The sequence below is a fragment of the Trematomus bernacchii genome, unplaced genomic scaffold, assembly GCF_902827165.1.
Source record: "Trematomus bernacchii unplaced genomic scaffold, fTreBer1.1, whole genome shotgun sequence".
Lineage (NCBI taxonomy): Eukaryota > Metazoa > Chordata > Actinopteri > Perciformes > Nototheniidae > Trematomus > Trematomus bernacchii.
This window is the reverse complement of record NW_022987313.1, coordinates 3,179,096-3,205,429: the sequence shown is the minus strand read 5'-3', so window position 1 is coordinate 3,205,429 and position 26,334 is coordinate 3,179,096. Positions and strand designations below refer to the sequence as shown.

General features: G+C 39.5%; 1 protein-coding gene across 1 annotated transcript in view; it reads right to left on the bottom strand.

Moving 5' to 3' along the window:
* Positions 1 to 18,583, bottom strand: part of uggt1 (UDP-glucose glycoprotein glucosyltransferase 1) — a 31,956-nt gene extending 13,373 nt beyond the window's left edge. The window contains exons 1-20 of the mRNA XM_034142340.1: positions 18,504 to 18,583; positions 16,881 to 17,016; positions 16,241 to 16,320; positions 15,820 to 15,950; positions 15,600 to 15,712; positions 15,341 to 15,515; positions 13,629 to 13,725; positions 13,453 to 13,531; positions 12,149 to 12,249; positions 8,958 to 9,057; positions 8,784 to 8,844; positions 6,632 to 6,723; positions 5,916 to 6,066; positions 5,490 to 5,609; positions 5,313 to 5,398; positions 4,246 to 4,381; positions 3,827 to 3,958; positions 2,814 to 2,978; positions 894 to 1,014; positions 78 to 176 (exon numbers count right to left, since the gene is read on the bottom strand). Of these exons, the coding sequence (XP_033998231.1) occupies positions 78 to 176; positions 894 to 1,014; positions 2,814 to 2,978; positions 3,827 to 3,958; positions 4,246 to 4,381; positions 5,313 to 5,398; positions 5,490 to 5,609; positions 5,916 to 6,066; positions 6,632 to 6,723; positions 8,784 to 8,844; positions 8,958 to 9,057; positions 12,149 to 12,249; positions 13,453 to 13,531; positions 13,629 to 13,725; positions 15,341 to 15,515; positions 15,600 to 15,712; positions 15,820 to 15,950; positions 16,241 to 16,320; positions 16,881 to 17,016; positions 18,504 to 18,528 (2,200 nt within the window). The 5' untranslated portion in view covers positions 18,529 to 18,583. The remainder of the gene's footprint in view (positions 1 to 77; positions 177 to 893; positions 1,015 to 2,813; positions 2,979 to 3,826; positions 3,959 to 4,245; positions 4,382 to 5,312; positions 5,399 to 5,489; positions 5,610 to 5,915; positions 6,067 to 6,631; positions 6,724 to 8,783; positions 8,845 to 8,957; positions 9,058 to 12,148; positions 12,250 to 13,452; positions 13,532 to 13,628; positions 13,726 to 15,340; positions 15,516 to 15,599; positions 15,713 to 15,819; positions 15,951 to 16,240; positions 16,321 to 16,880; positions 17,017 to 18,503) is intronic.
* Between the last annotated feature and the right edge of the window lie 7,751 nt (positions 18,584 to 26,334).

Here is a 26,334-nt window from a genome sequence, read left to right as displayed (position 1 = left end):
CTAGAAACAAAAAGTCCCGAGCATTCTCGTTCCTTCAGAGTTTTTCTATGCGATGAGCTTTCAGGTGAGACGGTCACCTTTCTTAGTCATGTAGTTCAGGCTGTTGGCCACAGCGGTGCTCTTCTCCTTGGTGTCCAGAGTCGAGAAGCGAGCGTAATCGTCGATAAAGAAGTTGTCTGAAAGAAGAGAAGAAAATGGTAATCTGTAGGTCCTGTAGAAAATGTAAAAGAGTGTTTAACAGCAAATATGTGAAATACATGTGAATGTGTACTAGAGTTGAAATGCAAAGCTAATATCTGAATATGTTTATGGTACAAATGAATAATTTTTATACTATTGATATTTTTTTCTCCAAATGTGTACCGAGTGCTCTTTTCCCTCTGGATACTAAGGCTCTATAACATCTTATACTCCTAAATCCTAAGTAACTCCTTATAATAGAAAAAAATAGTTAACATTTTAAAGTGAAAAAGTGAATAACTGAGAATTAAAGTATTCCAAATGTCATGATTTGGAGGACACATAGTATGTAATAGGAAGAGGTTCAAATTCATTGAAAGTTTGTGTGAAGTGTCTTTGATTAAAATGTAGAAAATGATCCAAACAAACCACAGTATCTCATATTGAATAGTGTTAACACAACACAAGGTTGTGGTCAGGAGTCGAGAAGAAAATAGTTCATCTAAAAAGTGTCACACTTTAAATAAATACAACATTAACAAGTCTAAAAAAAGCTATTTGGGCACTTTGCATGACATTTTGAGATGATCCCCAACTAAGCCAGTTTCTGTTCTACAGTCCCGTCTTAAAAATGTGCAAGGCTACAATATGGGTTCATTGGGTAAAAGTAACATCTGCACAACATTAGTATGCTTATGTTTTTTTGTACTCACTGGTATCGGAGAGATCCAGGTACGTTCTGCTGGTGGACAACACTCTGGGGTTGATGCGAGGAACAACGTTGGCCTGATTCATGATGAAGTCAACGACGTCCTGATCTGTGGCCAGCTCCCCCTGTTAGCCACGAGAGAAGACATTCAGGATGGTTAAGGAACAATTCAGGGAATCATTTAGAGCAGGGGTTTTCAAAGTGTGGGAAGGTGAGCCTCCCCTCAGAGAACATAAGAACAGCCGCACCCCCCCCTCCCAATTATTATTGCTATTATTATTATTGTTGCTATAATGCAGGGGTATTCAATTGCATTTCAAAGAGGTCCAGTAAGAGAAAATGTCATCAGATGCTCTGTTTTCGCGGTCTACCTTTCTCTTTTTTGAGCACGCCATTTGAAATGACTCCGGCTGTGTCTCTCCTCTTGTCTCGTCTCTGTGTGTGTGTTGGAATCTATCGTGCTCACTCACTGCACCGATTTGATTGGCTGAGTAGCGTCACCTCCTTAAAACATTAAACAATAACTTTTGTAAACCTTTTTATCTTTATGTTTTAAACATTTCTTTTTAACATTTTCAACATTGTGGATAAATCCTTCTATGCTCCCGGCAACACACTGAACGTCAACTTTGCCTCCTTATTACACTCACCCCTACTTTAGTGGGAGCAATGAGTCTGCGTCTTTGATGCAGGGATGCAATGTAGACAGGAATAAACGCAGATCATCCTCTGGCTGCAGCCTTGACCGGTACTTGCTTTTGATCAAAGTAAGTATTAATAAAATCAAAATAAAGGGCGGTGCCGGCCGTCAGCACCTCACACTTTGAAAACCGCTGATTTAGAGGACAATATTCACTGCAGACCCTAAACAGATGCAGTAGTTTATTGCCCGTGTGCTTTGTAACCTCAAAGTCAGTTAGGACAGCAATCTGAAGATTTACTAGCTCTCCCGCTGCAGTAACTGATGCTTGTGTATCGACTGAAAAGTTTTCCTCCAACAAATTCTTATTAAACATTAAAGAGGATAAAACAAGAGTGATGACTAACACCATGTTCACCTCTAGAACTGGTGCAGCAACTCAATAAACCAGAGCCTCTGTTACAAGAGAGAAGCTATTTGAAGAGAACAAAAGAACAATTGAAACATTTGGCTCCTCAGAGTGCTGACTCCGACATTAAAACCAGAACGCATGGCAGATGGCATGCTCACAAAGATTTAGGTTCACAGAAAAAGTAGGACTTACTACAACCAAAGACTTCCCGAAATAATCCTGTGGCGGTCTCATTCTTCTTCTCATTTATTTTTTCTGTCAATTAAACTCTATTTGTAGCAGATTAAAATTCATCAAATAAATACACCCACTGGTATTATCACTTTGTTAGCCATGCCTGAGTGAAGATGTTACTTATTCCTTTGATTCGTTTACCAATGGTTTTAATATGCAAAACATAAGTTATCTTTAGTTAATTGATAGATATGAGGAAATCAAATCAAATCTACTAAGTACAAAATAAGAACTCATAACATGTTTTATGCAAAGGCAATTCAATACTCATCAGTGTGTCTGCTGCACAGATAATAAGATAGGTAGTTCTTTTTTGTTTTGACTAAACTGCAATGAAAATGTTTAATGCGCTGAAGATAAATATAAAGGCCCTTTCAAACATACACATGTGTTGACCAAATGTTATCAAACCTTTACCAAACAACAGTGGTACGTCGTAATGTGGCAAGGAAACCCTTATTGGTTCTGTGTGAGTGTGAGTGTTCAAGGTTCAAGGCTTTTATTGGTCATACGAAGATAGCTACAGTGTAGTTATGATGATGAAAATCTTAGGTCACAGCCTCCTCCAACAGTGCAACTAAAACTAAAAGTAAACACTGTGAGTGAGTGTGTGTGTGTGTGTGTGTGCTCTAACTGACCAGGTAGACGGCTCTCTGGTAGAAGGTGGTGGTCTCCAGGATCTTCTGCATGGTGACCGTCTCCAGTTCGTCGGGGTCCAGCTGTTCTCTCTGGTACGGGATGCCGTTGTACATGACGACGGGCAGCGGGCCGACCCCCGTCTGCTGGTAGTACGCCCGCCCGTCCTGGAAGAAGAGACACAAAGAGGTGTTACTGTTATTTGCATCAGCTTCTTACAAACACAAAACCAACGCTGGAAAATAGTAAGGGAATTGAATCCATGCTTTTATCTCGAGCAGGTTGGAAGATTGCAACAGAGTTGCGTGAGTACAAGTTATAGTACATGCTTTCAAAGATCAATAACCTTACAACTGCTCTGAAGGCTGCAAACTTTTAGAAAATGTTTCTTACTAAAGATCACATTTACTGTGAGAGGACCAAATCATATTTCTCAACCTTTAAGAGTTACTTTTTAACTGCAGACACCTGTCAGATTACAGACACAGGGAAGCTGCATTTTGCTTCTACACTATTAAATAGTTGGAATAACATCCCATAAGATTGTAGGCGCTGTCAAACTTAACTTAAATGTAACTGTTTTCTGTTATAAAAACATTTACATTTTAAATGAACAGTTTCACATTTTGGAAATAATGTTTCTTCATTATTATTTCCCATTTTAAGAGTGACATGAGGTGAGAAGCCAGTACCTATCTCTCTGTCTTAAGGGTGGATATGAAGGTAAAGCAAGGGGGTGATAATATTAGTTTAGCATAGACTGGAATTTATTAGGAAACAGTTAGTTTGACATTATGTTAAAACCTTTAAGATCACCAGCAAACTCAGTTTATCTTGCATCATTAATATGTACACAAACAAAAATGTTATCACAATTTCAAATTTGTAAATTCTACCCTTTATCAATTCATTAGCTAGTGTCAGCTGACTTTAAGCACAGCATAAACATTCTAGTAAAAAGGTAAGAAATGTTAGTTTTTACTGATAAAAGCCCACCTCCTTCAGCCCCTCTCACCTGCCTGCTGCTGTCGTAGGTGGAGTCGGCTCCCAGGACGCTGCTGACCTCCACGTAGGGGAACTTCTTCTCTAGAACTTTCACCACGTCCCCAACACTCAGCTTTCCACCAATAGGCACCCGGTTGTACATCTTATATGAAAATGGGAAGGAAGAGTTATATATATTAGGTTAGTAAATTAAATATATCACAATAAGAATCAGTTGTTGATCCATTACATTACATTTCACTTGTTAGACGCTTTTATCCAAAGCGACTTACATACATTCAGTAGTGTGGGCAATCCCCACAGGAGCAATTTGGGGTGAAGTGTCTTGCCCAGGGACACAACGACATACTGAGTGCAGTGGGACTCAAACTTGCTATCCTCTGATTCGAAGACCAGCGCACTAACCCACTGAGCCACATCCTCACTCACCGAGATGACCGCTTCAAAAGCACTCTGACTGTCCACCTCGTAGCTGATGTAGTTGTAGGCTCGGACCAGCGCCACGCCTGCATCCTGCATACCGTCTACGTCATCTTCATCTGACACCACGAACACCAGCCCTATCCTGAAACACACAACAATAACTTTTGTAAAACACACTCTCCTGTGTGTATCGGTTAGTTTAAATGCAGAGCCTGTGCTGTCTGCTTCATCATTATTCAAGCAAACTGACCACCATCCCAAGATGCCCACTGCAGGGAGGTATCAAAGGGCTACCCAAACCTGCCTGACAAAACTTCTAAATTAAAATTGATTTCAACTACACGTCCCAACTGACTGAAGTTTTTTTTTTGCAGCTACTGTGGTGCAATAAAACATTGTTTATCGAATATCCGTACACTGATGTAACACACATTTGCAAGTAAATACATTTAAAGGTCTCCTATTATACTGTTTTTCATCAATATATTATAGGTCTCAGATATATACAAAACATGTCTCTGAAGTGTTTGGCTCCAAATACCAAACACATCATGCATTGTAGCATCCCATAAACCCCTCTGTTTCAGCCCTGTTTCCAAAGTGCTGATTCTCTGTCTGTTACTTTAGATGAAAATAAGGAGCCACTCCCCACGCCCCTCTGAGAGATATTTGGTTAAAAATAACACAATGGTGCTCTAGGAGGAGATTCAGGTGATAAGGTGGGGGGGGGGGGGGGGTTACCTTGGTTGGTGATTGGCTAATGGTTACACAAGCCAAAAAACGTTCTGACATCATAAAGTGGCAAAAATCTGATCAGCTCATCACAGGTTTTTTTTTTATATATAAAATGGATCAGGGCAAAAAGAGAGCCAATCTTTTGTCCTGAAACTTTCAGAATCTCTTTACACAGAGGGGACACATGTTTATGTATACAAGACATGAAAAAGTGGATTTTGCATAATAGGTGACCTTTAATACAATATGTAAGACAGTTTTAAAAGCCACTAAAACAGCCTGGTCTAGTCCCTTGGTTTGGTTTGCAGTCCAGTATGTCTGTGATGACAAAAACAAACCTGAGTGGGATGTTGTTAGCATAGAACATCTCTGCGACACCCAGCAGCTCAGTAGTGCTCTCCTCAATCGGGTCCAAAATGATCACCTGCAACACACAAACACACACTTGGTATTTTTCAAAAGGATTATGATCCATCGGGATTCAAACGGGGTTGATTTATAAAAAATGGACGAACCAGGTTGTGGAAGTTCTTGCGGATCTGCCTGATGACGCCGGGGAAGGTCGGTCTGAGCAGCTCCTGCACGTTGTACGGCCACGAGCTGTACCTGTGGTCCGTCTCCAAGTTGTTAATCCACTAAAGAAGAAAGAAAAAGAAATGTTGTCAGAGATCAATTAAAAAGCCAATTTTTGCCAACTAACTGCCTAAAACACATAAATATTTTTTTTTATAAAATAGCAGTCTGATTGTATTTTTTCCCAGATAATTTCGTTTTCAAGGGACATTTATTTTTCCATTTGCATGACCAGAAAACTGTATGACAAAATCTCAACCCATTAAAGGAAATGTGTTAAATAATTACCACAGTAAGACCCAACTGAAACTTTTGTTCCCAGCATCAGAGCTACATTATTGTTGGAGAGGATTTGGGGGATTTCTTACGTAGATAGCGGAGTTGCGGATGTCCACAGCGTAGTCAGAGTCAGAGGGCTGCACGTTGAGCTTTAGGATGTCGTGGATGAAGGGCGTGTCGATGTGCAGGGAGCGCATGCCCTCCATCACCCTGGCCTCACTGCGCAGCACCTCAAACACACTGCAGGGGACAGGAAGTCAGAGCACGGTCGTCAGTAGGTGTGTTTGTTTATGTAGGTCTAAATATGAGCATTAAGTACCAACATGACTGCTCAAATTGGATTATTCGTGCAAGAACTGTACACCTAGGACCCATCATTTTCAATTTCATTAAATCAATTACAAAACCTTGAATATGGCTGGTTTTTGATAATGATAAACAGTCTAAAATCTAATATAAATGATAAATATGCAAAAAAACAACTAAAAAAACAGGAACATTACACGCAGGTTAAACTTGGTTGAATCTGAACTGCTTTGTTTAGAAAAATGTGGGTATCATTTGATAAAAGTAAGTTAACACATAATTATGGGAATTTTAATGCATTTGTTTTTAATATTAGAATTTAACTCAGGGGTAGAGGATACAGTGCATAGTATATCATTATGAGAAATATTTTAAAATATAAGGTTTAAATTAGAAATAGATCAAAAGAGACAGCTTATTAATGATAATACAATGATGGATGATATTATATGACAATGGTTTTGTGTGTGTGTGCGTGCGTGCGTGCGTGTGTGTGTACCTGAAGATGTCTTGTGTGTCCAGATCTATATGCAGCCCGTTGATGAAAAGGGCCGAATCCCCAGGCTGCAGGCCCAGAGTTCCTTTGAAAAACTACGGAGACAGAAACGTCAAAATGGATAAACATCCCGTTAACATCAAACCCTAAAACTCCCCACTGAACTCCAGCTGAGCAGATCGACACGCTGCGTAGCAGGTATTGTCAAAGCTGTCAATCGCGTAGTCAATTATATTGTAAAATTAGAAGCAACAGTCAACGCAAAGCCGTAACAAGAAACACCTACAGCTCCAAACAAGCCCCGACAGCTCTGTTTAGAGTCAGTCTGTTTAGAGCAATCAAACACTACGCTCAACAAATCTAATTACCACAGAAAGGATGTGTGTGCGATCATGAGAAGGTGTGTGTGTGTGTGTGTGTGTGTGTGTGTGTGTGTGTGTGTGTGTGTGTGTGTGTCTGCAAATGCATAAGGAAAGCTCTAAGTCTTTTTGGTGCAGTCAAATCTCATTACGGAAAGACAAAGACATTAGATAAATCATACTCCAGACACTGCAATTACAACAAGACATGATTAACACAAATATTGTTCGTCCAACTTAAACAGTGTGTGTGTGTGTGTGAGAGAGAGGGAGAGAAACGTCTCCGAGCGAGTGCATGTGTCCAAACTACTTCAATCAATAATCATTTCTCGCTGTGTGCCTACCGAATGAATCACCAATTTAGTAATTAGGACGTTTGCTGCTCTCCCCCACCGCCCACCCAAACTCCTGTCTGCGCACCGAGATAATGTGAGCACAGCTTGAGGAGGTGAAGAGTGAAAACAAATGTTGACGAGACGAAAAAAAAAAAAGAGTGATTACCTATTCCATTAGCAGGGCAAAGCCAAACATAATGCCAGAAACGGAATGCTTTTTAAGGCAGATGCTGTCCACAATTGATCACTAAATAAAAAAGGTGGAGGAACAAAAGGAAAACAGGGAGGGCAGTTCTCATTTCAACATATTTCCCTGAAGACGGCTAAGAGGTGGAGGGGTTGTGGTGGTGGCTGTGTGAAATAATGCTGGTGTTTTTTTTTATGTTTCTCCTTTATTGGATTAGATTGGTAAACAGCAGGAACAAGACAAGACAAAGGGCTGAAAGACGAAGAAGATGTCGAGGCCATTGCCAAGCTGCCATTGAAATGTACAAGCAATTTTAAATAAATGTACAGAAAATGAGCAAGATGTGTGTCATTGCCAACTAATCTAGCAAAATGGATAATAATAATAATAGCTTGCATTTATATAGCGCCTTTCAAGAGACCCAAGGTCGCTTTACAAGTAATATAGCAAAAACAAACATAACAAAAGTCAGACAGACTAAACAACAGATCGATTAGGGGCCGAAAGCCTTGGCAAACAGATGGGACTTGAGGGCCAATAATTTACTTAATTTATCCTTTGTCTGCGATATCTCATACATCTGCTTTCATTTGAAAAGCTATTAGAAACAAGTTAATGAGTCCCACTGTTGCAGCGGATGACATACTTTTTCATTACCACACACACACACACACACACACACACACACACACACACACACACACACACACACACACACACACACACACACACACACACACACACACACACACACACACACACACACACACACACACACACACACACACACACACACACACACACACACACACACACACACACACACACACACACACACACACACACACACACACACACACACACACACACACACACACACACACACACACACACACACACACACACACACACACACACACACACCACACACACACACACACACACACACACACACACACACACACACACACACACACACACACCACACACACAACACACACACACACACACACACACACACACACACACACACACACACACACACAGCCAAATGCATATAACTCTGCATCAGAAAATATGCATTATATTTTAGTGATTTTTTTTTTTCTCTCATTTTCAACTTTTTGTATTTTCATCAGATTTATTAAAATAAAGAAGATATCAAATAAAGCTCACTCCATTATGATAACCTGCTAGATGTTTAAATTGTTTTAAAAACAATAGAAGGAGAAGAGGATTGATAAACAGAACAACTAAGAGATTTATCGAAGTACCTTCTGGTTCTCGCCGATCTCTTTGCGGAGCTCAGAGCTGACCGCTGTTTTGGTGATGGACCTGTGAGGAGGAAAGGGCAGATTGAACTGTAAGATTGCAGGCTTGTCAATATCTGTGGAAATCAAAAAGTATAACTGAAGATACTTGTTGTGTGTATGTGTGCTGATCTTCACCTGGCTTTGGTGGGGAAGTTCTGACTCAGGTCTTTCATAACGGTGAGGGCCTCTGCAGCGGGAGCAGCGAGAATTCGAGCCGCTGTCTGGAAACTCAGATCTATAAAATAAAAGGTGGATAGAAAGGCAAGAGGTCAAAAAATAAGAAGACTGGACAAAAGCATAAAGGAAAGGAGGTAGCTCGCAAGAGGGTATAGACACCAGTAAACAAAGATCAAGACACAGTTTCAACAAAATAAAAACTTTAGGAGCAACTTTATCTGGACACTCACATTTTACAGCACTTTAAAGCCAGTTTATTAAAGCCAGTGGTGTAATGCAACTAAATACATGTACTGAAGTATTGCTTGTTTTACATTTGAGTATCAATAATCCACTTATATAATAATAAATAACGTAAACGTCTGAGGGGAATTCCTTTTCCAGGCTTTACAAACATACGTTAACTTAAGTAACATTTCTATGCAGGACAGTGTGGGATTCATTTTATTTTTATTTAACCAGATAAAAAGCATTGAGATAACATCTAATTTACAATGCTGACCTGGCCAAGAAGGCAGCAACGTTACACATGATTACACAGAACATAACTAAGTAAACAAGACGACGAAAAGCAGTCACTACATTGTGCACATTAGGACAGTAAGAAAGGTACACTACTTATTACTGCAAGAGCAGCTGGTGGTAAGGACCTCAGACAACTTCAATTTAAAACAGGCTATAGGGACATATTAATATACCTGAATATTTTTTCCACCATTAATCACAATTCATCCTGAAGGGCACAATAGTTGTTTGAGACATGAACTCAAAACCACCAATGCGTACTCAATGGTGGTGTAAGACACCATGTATATCAGTACAAAATATCATTGCAATCTCTTTAAATTGTTGTTTATAAATTTGACTCAGAACAAAGTGGTGGATCTACCGTCAGAGACGCGATGCAATCCCTGGAGCGAGTTGTTAACATGGCTAAAAAAAGTCATCAGTTAAGCTAATTAACATATTAATTAGCAAATAATTCCATGTTAACATGCATGTCTTCACATCTGAAGCATTAATTAAAACTATCCCAAAGGATTAAAGGTAGGATTAGGAATATAGAGTAGTATATAGTGACAGATGTGTATGTTTAGAAGAGTAGAGAAGATACTGTGAAGGAGTATATGGAGCTTGCAAAGAGATGAAGACTATTTCAATGCAGTGAGCATCGCTGTAATGGTGTCCTAGCCTCTGTGATTATTAGACCCCCGAGGTCTCCCTCTCTCTGTAAACAGGCTGAGCTAATGAGCCCCACCGGGGGAAAAGATAAAGACAGACACCACCATGACATGTCTGACTGTCGAGCGAATCTCTAATCCCTTCACATCCTTTATTCAGTCGAATCAGAGCAGCCTGCGACTGACATTTAAATGCAATCACATAGAAACCAGAAACAGTTTCATATATATATAGACTTCAAAAAGGTAGACAGATTGTGTGAAAGTTTGTTTGAAAACGTAATCCAATAGATGATGTAACCCTAATCAATATGACTTTTATGTTGCTGCAGACCAAGCTCTCAAGTCTTCTAAGATATCATTGCTGAAATGTATCAAGAGGATGCTGATCGACCGCAGCCATTGATTACAGAACTAGACGGATACATTTTCCACCAAGAGTTTGATTCACCGGCGGAATGATCTCACCCTTAAAGCAACCAAAGCCAATATTCATTTATGCTCACTTATTTATAATCAGTGCGTAGATGGAACAAATCAAACTAATGCAGCCGCTGCATGGACGGCACATCTACAACAGAGATGTACGTTCTCTCATTGGAAGAGGTTCAATATCAATGTGTTCAGTGTGTGTGTGGGAAGGGTTACGAGTTAACATTTTAAAATCATTGTCATTGTATTAAAAGCATAACATGTACAGAAATGTCTTGGAATTTAATACATTTAATTAATCAGATAAATCCATCCAAATGTCTCACTCTACATCAGTTTCTCAAGATGGAGCCAGTCGTTTTTTTAAATAAAGCTACGCTGGTTCAAAGAAGGTTTGGCTTGACAGACTTTATAATATGTTTTTTTTTTTAAATAATTTGTAAAAATGATCCACCAGATTTCTATGAAATGACAGATGGACATCTTTCGGGGAAAGAAACAACTGTTTACATTTTAAATGGGATGGTATTTCTGCCATTATATAATTATCATTTGTCAACGGAGGCTATGAGACTAAAGGACACAGGGCTCAGTCCGAGTCCTCGGGGCGTATTTACAGGATCATAACATCGATCCCCTCAAAATGTAAGTGACAGGAATAATCCCTGCAGGTGTTAACAGTGAGCTGAGGAAGTCTTTATCTTTAGAGCTCAGAGGCCCTCAGAGTTTATTTAGTTATCCTGTCAAGACATTGGGTCAGTAGGTTTTCCATACGTGTTTTAATTTATAATGAATATAATACAGAGTCATAAGACATATTCCTTACTGTATCTAATGGCGCATTTCCACTGCATCGCGTAGCACGGTTTAAGCGTGCCGTGCCAAACCCGGCCCGTTTTTTGTTGCGTTTCCACTAGGGGTAGTTCCGGCTAACGGGCACTTTTTCACAGTTTTTCTGGCCCTCCAAAATCGTGGTTCTTTCCGGGCCAACAACCGGGCTGAGTATGCTAAACTAGTGAGAGAATCGCTGGCAAGGGGGCTACAACTACAACAAAATGAACATATTTGACCGTGATTTAATTGTAATACACGTTTCAAAATGATGCCGAAGTAACAACATACTGATACCGGTTAGTAAAAACCATGAATTAATGCTTTGACAAGTCTGCAGACAAGACGGCAGGTGAAAAACCTTTTAAATGCCTGTTTTCTGAATGGAGATCGGCTAAGCTAACGTTGTATATGCTCCGACCATTCACACTCACAACAACGGCCTATACACAGACCCGGCGCCGTGGGAGGGCCCTCCCATTTGACATTTCTGCCCTTCCCCCCTGGGACATAAAAATATTTGTATGTCCCAAACTGTAATGGAAACGCAGCATAAAGTGAGCCTGGCCTACCAAGGCCTAACTATACCGTACTAAGCCGTGGGAGGCCCTGCAGTGGAAATGCGCCATTAGTGTCCTATCATGTTAAACTAGGGAGCAAAAGAAAAACATATATTTTGCAGGGTATTGTGATTTGGAGACCCACCTTGCATTTGCCAGACTTTCAGAGGTGACATTTCGTTGGTGCTTTCTACCAAATGTTTCCTCAACTCCTTTAACTGCTCCTTCAGCTCTGGGTAGACGGTCCTAGTAAAAAGAGACAAAGCAGAGAAAGAGAGTAAGTGCATCTGCTAAATTCCCTAATTGCTCATTAAAAGAGATTTGACATATTCGCATATTGATTTGTTTATTTTCAGGTTAGTTTATCAGGCAGAAAGGCATAATGGGACTGGCCATCGGGAACATTTTCAGGGTGGGCAGCTTGATGAATGGGGCCTTTGCAAAGTAAAATATACGTATTAAAGCTGAGAGAGGAGAGGTGGGAGTCCCTTGAGGCTATTACAGCCAAATGTTTTCAAATAACTAATTATTCATTTGGCACCATTGCCAGTACATCCTAACAGTCTAGAGAGTCTGAAGGCAGCAGGGAGAGAGCAGAGAGCAGGAAGTGATGTCAAACTTAACTATGTTTCCAATCCATTTACAACTGAGCAGCAAAAATATAAATGTGGGTTTGTGTATTTCCTTAACTGTTATTTACTAGTATATTATGTATAATAGGATATGTAATAATATACTGGTCAGATGGATGCAGAGATCATTGCCACCTTAATGCCAGTGCAAATATGTGCTTTCTTCCTGAAGAAGAGCCCCCTGTTCTACTTCAAACCTATTTTGGTGTGCTACCAAGGACCTCCTTCAGCGGTACGAACCCAGCAGACCCTAGGTCTTCAGGCGCAGGCCGGCTCACTGTTCCATTTGTGAGATCAAAGCGTGGGCAAGCAGCTTTCTGCATTTATGCTCCTAATGCATGGAATAACCTCCCAGAACATCTGAGAATGGCTAGCACTTTAGAATCATTTAAATCAGGTCAAAACACATGTATTTTAAACTATTTTTTGAACTGTTAAACATGGTTTTCTTTCTTTTAATTGTTTTGTGTGTTTTTGTATTTCTTCTCACTTTGACCATATTAAAATGTATTATGTTTTTATCTGTTTGATCCTGTAAAGCACTTTGAATTGCATCACTGTATGATTTGTGCTATACAAATAAATTGCCTTGCCTTGTTGCTAGTAGTGTTTTGCTGGGGGGGGGGGGGGGGGGGGGGGGGGGGGGGGAATTGGTGGGCCAGTTTGAGACAAAAGTCTCGGTGCATTTTTCAACTCAAAGGGGTTAAGGTCAGGGGCTTTGAAGCAAAACAATTTTAAAACAGAAGGATAAAAAGGCTTGGACCGCTGTGAGCGTGGTGCAGTTCCTGGAACCAATCCAAGTTATGAGTATACTCACTTCAGTTTGCCAAAAAGGAATCCCTGAACCTCGTCCACAGGATCGTTCTCTCCAAACATTGTAGCATTCACCTCCGCCTCTGAAACCACAATCAATTCACTTGTTATTTACATGAGGGATTCCCCGGGATTTCACCATCATGGGCATGAGTGTATCAATATTGCATGTGTGGGCACCTTCGACTTGTGTGTCGTCCTTTGCCTTGTACTCCTGGCTTTTGATGGCCAGCTCCACTCCGTATCCCGACAGATAGACCTTCTTCTCACTGGGATTCTGAAGGGAAAGAAGGAATAGTTGTAAAAATAAATGCATCTCACTTGTATCAAACACTTGAGCCAGTCACTAATTTTCCAGCTTTCAAGTACAAACTACCAGCTGTTGCTCGCTAAGTGCAAGAGACATTAAGTGCGCCCCGATTTTCCCCGAAGCTTTGATAAAAACACAAGATAAACCGTCGAGTGATACAATGGATCTAGTGGCTAGGACTTGATAGACAGATGGTGGAAATAATCTTGCATAATTAAAGGTCGGAAAAAACGTATCTATTGTATTTGCATGTGTTGGAAAAAAGCATTCCAACTTAAACCCGACATGATAAACTGGAATACAACTTGTTTATCTCAGGTGAAAAAGAAAAACCCAATAATAGCGCAGAGGTTTTTTTTAGATAAAGACAAGTGATTTTTAATCAACACTCTGCTTCATTTCCCATAACACCTACAGTGTATGCATCCGTGAAGATTCCAGACGTTGTGTGAAGAGGGTACAAATTTACTTTTTCTGGCTTGCCCCTTACAGGAACTTTATGATTCAACCTCGCAACCTCTCTAGCGACGAAATCAACACTTTAAGTGTCAGTGAAAGCAACAGGAACTAGCAAATCCTGGAGGTAGCAATCTACATACAGTAGCAGTGTTTCACTTTGCACCTTTTATTTATGTTTGTATTTCTGACTCTATGTGAGAAAGAAAAAGCAGATGGAACATATGCCGATATAATGTGTATCTGGCTAAGTGTGAATACAATGCGTGTGAGAATGAGGTTTATTTATATGTTTTATCTTCTTCCACACTCCTACTTATTTAATGCTGTTAACTGTAGTTTATCATCCTCATCTTAAATCAAGATCAAAGCAACATTTGTCCTTCAATGCTTATCCTTATCCTTCTTTAAATGCAATGCTGCTTGCACACAGTCTATCCACAAAAACAATATTTCCAGGAAGTAGAAAAGTCCCCTAACTTGACCTCTTGATGCTAGCTTCAACGAGCAAAACAATATTAACTGGAGCTGGCCAGACTTCTCTCACAAAGCAGGCACAAATAAACTAATGATAACGCAGTGTTTCCAATACATTGATTTATTTGTGGTGGGCCGCCACTATTAAATATCGTCCACCACAAATGGATCTCATAAAAAAAAAATATATATATATTTTTTTTTTTTAAATTTTGGTGGTCTAATGGATAGTGAGGTGGGCTGATGATCGGAAGGTTGCGAGTTCAAATCCCGCCTGGAACACCACTACTAGTGTGCCCTTAAGTAAGGCACTTAGCCCTCAGTTACTCCAGGGAGAATGTCCCTGTAATTGCTCATTGTAAGTCGCTTTGGAATAAGGCGTCTGCTAAATGCCTAAATTGTAAATTATATTTTTGGGAGAATAAACCCCACAGATCCTCAACTCCGGTGTGTCTCACTCATTAACAACGCAACACAGAGCAACAAGAAAGTTGTCTACAGTAGCCATGAACTCGCATGTATTTTCCTATTTGAGGGGGGGGGTTAAGGGGCCTTTGGCGTTGCTTGTCGGGGGGGGGGGGGTGCGGTGCCCCCACAAATAGAATCAAATTATGTGGGAAACACTGATAACGGTATGAGGAACACCTACAGCAACGTAATGTCGGAGCACATATGTCGCCAGGCCTTCGTGGACTTTCAATGATATGACTTGGTGAAGCCTCTCGAACTCCGGTGTCCCAAACTGGCCGTACAGAATGACAACAGGAGCCTCTGGATTTGATCCTGGGTATTTGTGATCGCCTTTAAAAAGGAATGGCTTTGGCCTGAAAAAAGAGACAGGAAAGACATCAGTCATTATTTTACTGGTTTATCACCTTTGAGTCTATATTGTATAAGTCTTAAATTACCTCTGAGGGGCCGTTTTCAGCAGCTCTGCTAAACTATCTTCATCACATGTCTTCTCTCCATGGACGCTGAAAAATGCTGAGCAGCCAGAGGCAGGAGGCTCATTGGACGCAATCTGAAAGAGAACAGCAGGATCTCTCTTTCACATTCAATATAATATGACACTTCTCATATGCAGTTCAAACAAAACAAACATAAAATCATATCCTCCTCGTATCGTACCTGTTGGAAGGAGTGTACTGTTGCAGAGTAGGCTCTCAGAGAAAGGGCGAACTTCAGCATGTTCACCTGGACGGAGCTGAGCACGGCACGGGCTTTCTTTACGATCAGGTCATAGTAGGCCTGATCTGTGTCTGCACAGGACACGGGACAATAAGCACAATCAGAAACAATGTGTGTTATTTGACATGTTTTCTCTCACTCAATTTAAATTATTTAAAGCCTCTCACAAACGGAGAGACAAATGAAAAGAACAAATATACCACTTGCCGCTCTGTACTAAAATGTTATTACTTGCAGAAATGTTTAGCCAAATCACTGACACTGCAAATGCTTCCAAGAGGCTTTTATACGCTTCATAGATTTAGCTGCTCCAAGCACAAAGTCTTAAAGTGAAAACTGGTGTTAAGTGGCTTTACTTTACCATCATGCTCTCCTTCTATGTTCTGATTGGCCTCCACAAAGTCCCAGAACTTCTCCTGGCTCTCCTCTGCCAGAAACTCACTGTGGGAGAGGAAGAAGAAGGTGGCAGTTTTATGAGCTGTGCTATTATTTATTTATGACCCACTTACTGCTTGTAAATTGTTACAGCTACATTTGGATAAATCATAAACACTTGGTTTTTATAGTATCGCAATATTGTGTTTTGTGATACTGTAACTATTCTTGAAACCACAAATTATTTTTAATAAATCATTTACATTCAAATGTTGGGGCCTACAGTGGCTTAGATTGCATAAACTGCAGTGCTATGATGTTGGATGATACAGGGAGTGTCTTTATGCAAATGAAGATCCCAGTGTTCTGTTCAGATCACTGGATTCTTGCCAATAAGCAGCTCTAGTCAGCTGCAGCACAGTACTTCATCTGAAGCCTATAAGTATTCAGTGTTTGGCTCAAGGACGCACCACTGAGACAGAAGTTTAAACTCACTTAGAGGACAGCCTCAGTAATGACCCTACAAGCCCTCAGGACATTGATTTATCTATTATCTGCTTCCAAAATGTAATGTCAGATGTAATGCTGCCAAATGGCTGCTACTGCTGAGCAGTGCAGAGTCCTACCTGGCCTCCAGCAGCAGAGGGGTATCAGTCCATTTGGTTGTGAGGGTGGTGGTGACAGCCTTGGAGTCGGCAGCACCAGATACTGCAGAGAGCAGCGACGACAGCAGCAGGACCCACAGAAGCCCCATCATTAAGCCTATGCCAGAGAGATGAGTTTAGGAAAATTAGTTTAAAAAAATCACAAGATTGACAGGATAATCAGAGCAAGAATATGTATCACAGGAGTTCAGATTCATATGATACATCACAGTGGGACACAGGTCATCAGTTGAATCTATGATATTGCATGCATTTGCCATATTGTGATGTATATCGATACAACAGAATATCATTATTACCATTGTAATACTGATTTCAGCCATAATGCTAAACACTTTTTGAACAGTCTTTTATACAATCTTAGCAGACACTGCTCATAGTTTCCATTCAATATGATCCAATGTTTATTATGTAATTCAGGAAATGAATACTTATATAGTTAAATGTCGAAAGAGTGTGGGTGCTACATTGTTCTATAATTCTGTAGCCCTGAGTCTGAATCACTTTATAATTCTTGTATAATGTTCTCAAATTGTCCATATTCCTGCAAATCACTGCAAACCATGTGAGAGCACAGTGTACCTGGGGCTGGATATAGGCCATTCATTAGTCAATTGGGTATAAAGTCTATAAGACAACAGCAAACTGAGAACAATATAACAACAGAGCCCAGCATGACGTAATTATATGTCTTTTTTTAAATTCAGGGTCCAAAGGTATTCAGTTTCTAACAATGTTGTAACTATAGACAACACTTCTGGACAGAACAACAACATTGTAAAACGTCACATTTAAACATAAAATAACTATCATATGATTATTTAAAAGTAATCCAAATACAGCAATAGTGAACCAGTTGGTGTGAATGTGTAGGATGTTTAGGTTCGATCCCCCCATTCCACCTTATTGCATCTGTTAAATAAATAGAATCACTTCCTGTTCGTAGTCTTAGCGGCTGTATAGTTTGCTATGTGCATTGCACTTAAATGAAACTTAGAGACAGACATGCTGCGCACACACACAGCAGGAGGTGGAGGATAAATAGGGCCCCTAACAGGTACATCCGGCCTAAACAACAAGTCAACCCTGAGGGACCCAACATAGCTGCACTACAAGTAAAGATGCGCACTCCTACGTAAATCCTTGACAGTCGCTAGTAAACAAAAAGCCTGAATGATCTCTGTCCAATAGGAAAGTTCAGCGTGGCTCCTCCATCCAATGAGCGCTCAGTTTGTACATCCGGGATTGTTTCATTGACAATAAACGCAACGTTAAAATGTCTTTATAATCTGTTTAGTTTGACCTGATGTAAACGGTGTTGGTTACCGTAACCTTGACACCCAGAGCCCGTTGACGGTTGGTGAACTACCGGCCAGCTAACGCTACATGGAAATTAACGTTAGCCAAAAAAACGCAGTAAGCTAGCTAACTGCTGCTACAAAACAAGAAAGAACTACACCATTTTAAAATGTTTTATTATAACCACAGGCAGCTAATGTCCCAGTCTTTAATACACAATAACACCCAGACGCGAATACACACATTTGTAGCTTTATCACATGAAAATGAATGCTATTTCCTCACCGGCTCCGTAGCTTCCTGCAGTCATGATCCGCTGGAGAGTGGGAGGGTCCTGTCAGGCTGTTTAGGTAACCACAGTTCTGCCTGTTCAAAAATTACTGAACTCCTCCGTGCATTCATCTATTTTACAAAACGTGACTTGAACACAACATAGTCAATTTCACTGAGAGATAATTAAAAACTGAAATATGGGGAATCTGAACCTAATCTTACAATTAACTTTATTACATAACTTTCAGACTGAAAAACGTAATTAAACATCATGTCTCTACATAATTAAAAGAATATCAATTTTTTTTCAAGAGAATAATGATACTTGCATAGAGCAGGTTTCTTATAATTGCACAATATTCTTAATTTAGTTTATTTATTTAGAGTAGTTGGACTAAATTCGGAAAACAAATGCAATTTCCCAAACTATAATATTCCTTCTGAAAAATGTGATATTTACTTTATCTAATGTGAGTTACAGGAAATACATAACCTATGACAAAAAATATCAAATTTAAAATGTATGCTTGGCAGTGGTCAGTGGTTATATGGAAGTGATGGAAGAAGTAGCAATGCAACAGTGTAAAAATAATGATAAGATTTAAGATAAACCTTTATTGATCCCTGGGGGAAAGATCTCCAGATATGGTCTGCTTGCATTAACCACTGAGCTATAATAAAGCAGCTTGAGCAGGCAGGATTGATGCAAAATGATTGGATCACATGACCTTTGTGTTCGTCCCCTTTATGCTGGCAAGGACACAAAGTCGCTCAAAACATGAAAACTCACAAAGGGTTTTATAATTTGTTAAACTGTATATAATTATATTTTTTTGTATTTTTTATTATTATATATATATTTGTTTATTATTATATATATACTTCTTATTGTGTTTAGATTTTTATTATTATATTTCAATGATATTGTCTTTATTTTTGTATTGTTATAATTGTATGTATTTTATTCATTGCATTGTTTTGAATATACTGTTTGGTATTTTTGTATTATTATTATTTAATTTATGTACTTTTTTTAAATTTATTGTATGTTTTTATTATATTTTTTTTTTGTATTTTTGAAGTTGAATGATTATATTTTTATTTCTTTTTTGTATTTTCGTACTATTATTTTATTAACTATTATTTAATGTCTTGTGTATAAGAAAAAGTTGAATTTTTCTCAGAATTTCGAAAACGTTGAATTTTACCCAGAATTTCGAAAAAGTTGAATTTTTCGCAGAAATTCGAATTTCTCTGAGAATTTTGGCTCTGTCTCTAAAGGTCCTTACACACCAAACTGACACCAAAGAACAAGTCCACACTGGAACACACCGCAAAGACTTCAGCCGACGGCCAAGTTGCACGTACGAACTGCGCGTGATTGATTGGCAATAACTCTCCTTACCAGCAGGCGTCGGTAGTGTGTATTCGTCATTCAAAAGAGGCAACAACCGGAAGACAGACTGCGTGATACACCGAGAGAAGAAGAACAGACTGCGTGATATAAATAAACAACAAATAGCGTGTGCGTTCCATTTTCACTCGACAATGAGAAGCTCATGGGGCTTTCCCGAACCTGTGTCGAGAGCTGGAGTTAAATGAAATCTCAGATTTGCCTTCTTAATAGTTTGTTTGGGTCCCTCACTTCCGTTTCGCTTCTCACGCATTGATTCGCTAAGCTGAACAGCCAATCAGAGTGATTTCTTTGGCCGACGGCCTTTAGCCGACAGCCTCCCGATTCAACATGTCGAATCGGCGGCGGAAGGTGTCGGCACGGCCGAAAAGACACAACGGTGCAGTACACACCAAGACACACCAATCTGAGTAGGGCGACACAACGCTCATCGACGGCTCGACATCTATCGACGCCGAAAATCGGCTTGGTGTGTAAGGACCTTTAGTCTATAGCTTTCACATTATCGCATCACACCATCTTGCTTTCCATATCACACCATCTCTTTCCCATGCTGGTTCTTGAACCACCAACCTTCTGACTCATAGACATCCATACCCTTCGAGCCAAACACCCAGGGTGTTTCTCAATGTCGAGGAGGCTTGCTTGGTAGCACATGTACCTCCGAGTCAGTTGCTTCAGAAGCAAACAGGCTAACAGGTGTGCGTCATATGCGAGGCCCCGCCTTAAATGGAGCGCGATTTCCGCCAAAGATTTGGAAATTGGTCCGTGCGCAAAGCATTGTGGGAATTTTAAGACCGCGGAGTCTACACATGTGCAGCCTCGAAATTTCCCGCAACGAAGTACGCCGGCCTCGGTAGAATTCCAAGTATCCTGGACATTGGAACAGTCCTTCGGCGGGACTCGATTACGTAGTATCCTTGAAATAGTGGCTCTGGAGCAGCTTTCCTCAACATTGAGAAACACCCCCAGAGATGTTAAGTAAATGTTTTGTCGGACGTGTTTCTACGTATATTAGGGTTAGAATTAGGGTCACAAGGGGACAACAAGATATTGTTAAAGAACATTTGTTTAAACTCATGACAGCGAGTGACTGTCCAAGGCTATCAGCACATCTGGTTTCCTTAACATGTCATTAGAATAAACTAGACTTAAACCTCTGTTGCTTTCTGACTGACTTTTCATTTCCGTTTTTTACACCACAACTACCACAGCCTCATTAATTCCATGAGATATGACATCTTAACTGCGAACATACAGTGCAGGTTGTTATGAGTTTTATGAGGGGGTCAAGCCTTTATTGTGATGCAATGTACTAATGTATTGTATTGTAATGTATTCATAACACACATAGTGAAAGAACCCATAACGCATAATGGCCCATTCTGTACTTAGTTACATTCCACCACTGTTGTTTGTATCAGTTAAATGAAAACCAAAACCATAACATAAATCACATTGTGCTATTCCAGTGACTTTTGACAGTAAAATCAATATTTTCTAACAAACACAACTGTCCCAGCTACAAATCAGAGCAGGTGTCACTTTTATGGAGTTGGTCCATTGACACTTAATTTGTGGCACGCTCAATGGCTTCCAGGAAAAGTGTTTGAGCTATTACATCCAAAAGTGTTTATCTAAAAGCAGTGGGTGCTGTGAAGCGGAAAATGTCTGCATTTTGGTTTTTTAATGTCTATATGGTGATAAACATTGGTATATGGGGCATTCTACCGAATTAGCGCAAAGTGCGGTCCCACAACAAGAAAAACTATTTAACAAAACAATTAAGTATTCAGACATAGATATTTACTAAGAATATGTTATGGTCTATTTAAACACAAGGCATTCAATTAGATAGTGATAAGCTTAATATATACAAAAACATCATTTATAGGGTATGGGAAGTAGCTGTCCCCAACCCTGACATCTACATTTCAATTTCTGTAAATAACACTTAAAACATTTTTTTTTATTTTGTTCAATGGTGTATTTAGAAGATCTTTATGATTACATTCAAACAGAAGTTGGAATATTTAGATTTATTGTGGGTATTGTCTTTTAATAAAAGAACTATACTCAAAAAATCATGTCCCCAGTTTTCATGTCACTACCGAAACACAAGGGGTTTTAGTCCAATGGCTGAGCCTGGTTTTTAGCCACACCCCTGCCTTTTTGACTAGGCAGTGACACTGCATTCGGCCCCAACTTTTTGGGGGTTTTATGCAAAGTATTAGGTTTTTATGTGTGTAAACCTCTTCAAAAACGTGTATGCTAGCTACAGTATGCTAGCATTCTTTAGTTATGCTCAATTTTAGCTAGAATCGTCACCGAAACAGTCACTACCGAAACATATGGTTACGTTTCGGTAATTGACATGGTCGTTTCGGTAGTGACAAAATGGAATGGTAAGCAGATAAATCCCATAGTTTTGAAATAAATGTGTTTTAAAGTCTGAAAATCAGTGTGTTACTTTAAAGGTCTCTTATTATACTATTGTTAGGCATATATTATAGGTCTCAGATATATAAAAAAACATGTCTATGAAGTGTTTTGCTCAAAATACCAAACAGATCATGCATTCTAGCCTCATTCCCCTCTATTTCAGCCTGTTACTAAAGTGCTGATTCTGGGTCAGTAGCTTCAAACATTCACACTTCAACATAAGGCACATTATGAGTTAAGATTAAGCAATAAGGTTGAGGGAATATGATACAACCTTGAGAACAAAATACTGTGGTCACTACCGAAACAGTGGATGTTTTGTAAAGAATTAAGTATATTGAGTTATCAACTAAAATGATATGATACTGATTGGTTTAATGCAGGGCTCTCCAACACGTCGATCCGAGCTACCGGTAGCTCGCGGGCAGCTTTTCAGTAGCTCGCCGCTCGATTATCGATTATAGCGTAGTAAGGTTGCTTCTTGATTTTTCAGCCGCGGCTGGACAATAACGTTTTTTTATTTTAGATTTTTTTTTTCTCCAAACCCCGCCCCCTCCCTGAAAATAATGAGCGACAGGCTGATAGTGACCCGATAGAAACTTTATTATTCACTGATTGAGATATGATGAAGCTAACTTAATCTCATACATTCATGGGATTTATGTAACAGTAAGACAGAGAATGTAAGTGTGCACCCACATGCACTATTTTTGTTTTTATAATGCTGTTGTAAACTCCTGTTGTCTGCTGTGTTCAGACTTAAGTCATGTGTGTGATGCCACATTCAGGACATTCAGTATCCTTTTTTTTTTAACAGAAGACCGTTGCTAGAAGCTGCAGCTAGACTGCAGAAGTATTAGTTCTTTGTTTTTGAGGATGGAACAATTTCACACACAGATATAGGGAGGCTAGACCTATACAATTGATTTATTATGGTTTATAATTTAATGTCAAGACGAAGAAGAAGAAGAAAAAGATGGCTGAACTGTTCAGTGTCAATCCTGTGGAGATGGAGATGGAGGTTATAAATCTCCAAAATAATGTTCAGCTTAAGTCTCAGCAAAACTCACAACATTTCTGGAGCCTTGTAGACCCAGTAAACTATAAGAACATTCACCAAGCAGCACTGAAAATGTCTGCTTTATTTGGTTCTGTTCTACATACCGTTGTGAAGCAGCTTTTTCCGACATGAATGTCATGAAATCTAAATACAGAACAAGACTGACTGATTAACATTTAAATGACTCTATTAGAGTGAACCTAAGTGGCTACACTTCAGCTTACACCTGTATGGTGGACTCCATGCAGTGCCAATCATCTCACTAACTGTAAAAAATAGTAAATGCACTTATTTTACACATGTGCCATAAGATGCTTGTGAGGTGGTGATTAAGGACATTTATGTGAATTTTCAGTGATGTACTTATATGTGAGACATTTTCGTTTTCTTGGACCTTGATGTGAAGTTAAGATTTTGATAAGCTTTAGGTATTGCAATTTCACACGTGTACAAAAGTATAGCTTAATTCAACTGATGAGGGCTATGTTAATAAATGTAAGCGATGTGATGCAAGTAGCTCTTGGCCACTTTAATTTTATTCAAAGTAGCTCTGAGATGAAGAAAGGTTGGAGACTCCTGGTTTAATGTATGTTCAATTTCAACAATCATCAACTCTGGAATCAATATGATCAGTATTATGCATTTTACAAAGAAAGTTTGCATTATGATTTTTATGAATTGTATAAATTGAACTTTGAAATTTGATTAAAAATTCACTTTTATTAATTTAATTGTGAAAACCCTCAAGAAATGTGTTAAAATACTATTTAAAGAAGGGAAGGTAAAACAATCTTAACAGGTTAATATACTTTTTTACTACAGTGTATGTACTATGTTTCGGTAGTGACCATTTTTGGTAGAGGAAGAACATTCCAATACAGTCTGAAAATACGATATAAAAATGTACGGTTCTTTTACTAGATATGTGTAATTTAGATATGGTACAAAATACATATGGACAAAGTTTTGGGAAAAAAACATAGAAAATTTGAAAACATTTCCAACCTGACTTTGGTCCAATTCAGTAGAATGGCCAACCACAGACTGTATAAAATAGGTTAACATTCACATATTTTGATATTATACTGAACAGGACAGTGTACAGAAAGCAGCACAGTCAATGTGTGTGTAAATACATGTGTATCCTTTGTCTACCTGTTTCTATGCAGGTATGTATAAGTACATGCAGACACATACATATAGTATTTTATTTGTACATTTTTTATTTTCATTATCTTTTAAAAGATAACCTGTTCATTATATCTATTTCATTTTATTATATAACAAAATCAATAAATTAAACATAATATGAACTTAAATATTAAAGCTGAGCGAAATAATATTATAGATGTAATTATATGAATACAATTTTAGGAGGGATTTGCTTTTTAAAAAGAGGAAGGTGAGAGAGTTCTATTTCATTTCCTGTGCATGTGGTATTATGTTTAGGGCTCCAACCATAATTGTATACCAGACACTGTTACCTTGATCCATAACATGGTGGTACTTGATTTAAGAAAATGGCACATTCATTTAAATATGTCAATGAGGTTTGCTGTTTACATCCTTTATTAAGAATAAGCCAAAGCTGTTTTGGTTCACAGTGTTTGTGATTTGGTAATATAAAATAAGAGAAACCTGATTCCCTCTCATTTTGCAAAAGGCTCCTGGGGCTCCTGGGGTCCAACATTTTATAATATAACCTTGAATTTCTTTTAAGATGGGCTGATTTTCTTTGGGGCACGTTGTTTAAACATGTCCACCTGTTGTGCGGTCCTGATAAAAGAAGATGAAAGCTAAAGAGACAATGGCCGTTTCTCAATCGCGAGGATGCTTGCTTGGTAGCACAGCCGAGCCGAGCATCTTGCTTCAGAAGCAAGGCAAGAATACTTCCTGGCATTCGGAAAACGAAGAGTGGAACAGGCTAGCAAGTGTGCAGGTGTGCGTCATATGAGAGGCCCCGCCTTACATCTTCCGCCACAGATTTGGGGAAATTGGTCCATGCGCAAAGCATTGTGGGGATTTTAAGGACGCGAAGTCTACCCATGTGCAGCCTCGAAATTTCCCCTAAACCAAGGACGCGGCCTCGGTGGAATTCCAAGTATGCTGGAGATTGGAACAGTCCTTCGGCGGCACTCGATGACGTAGCATCCTTGAAATATTGGCTTGGAAGCCAATATCCTCGCGATTGAGAAACGGCCACTGTCCCAGGGTGTGGAGACATGGGTCTTGCTTTTTTCATTTACTCGCTCTGCAGCCTAAATTAAATTTGACAGCTGATCCTCCAGAGGGAGCAGTTCCAGAGTTTGATTTAACATTATATGAAAAGGAGCGACATTAATTATCCTGCTGGATTTGACCTTCACTTTGAAGTGCCCTCGCCCACGACACCTCACACATGTTGATGCATGCACACACACACAATCTAACACTAAAATCAGTTGTACCCCTATGAAGACAGGCCAAAACGTCCCCACTGGTAGAGAGCCCTTCCAAGTATAGCCACACACACACACACACACACACACACACACACACACACACACACACACACACACACACACACACACACACACACACACACACACACACACACACACACACACACACACACACACACACACACACACACACACACACACACACACACACACACACACACACACACACACACACACACACACACACACACACACACACACCACAGGGCCTGTTCATCTGTCAACGAGGTGACATCTTCAGATGAATTATGGGAGATGGTTGTCATCTTCTCCGGGGTCACACACGAAATGGCGAGCCCGGGCTGTGGGCTCCCTCTCCTCGCACTATCACACGTCAGCCATTTTAGAGGTTGAAAGCCTCGACGGGGGACCAAAACGACCTCAATTAAACCTCCATTAATATTAATACATTTTGTCGTTTCACGT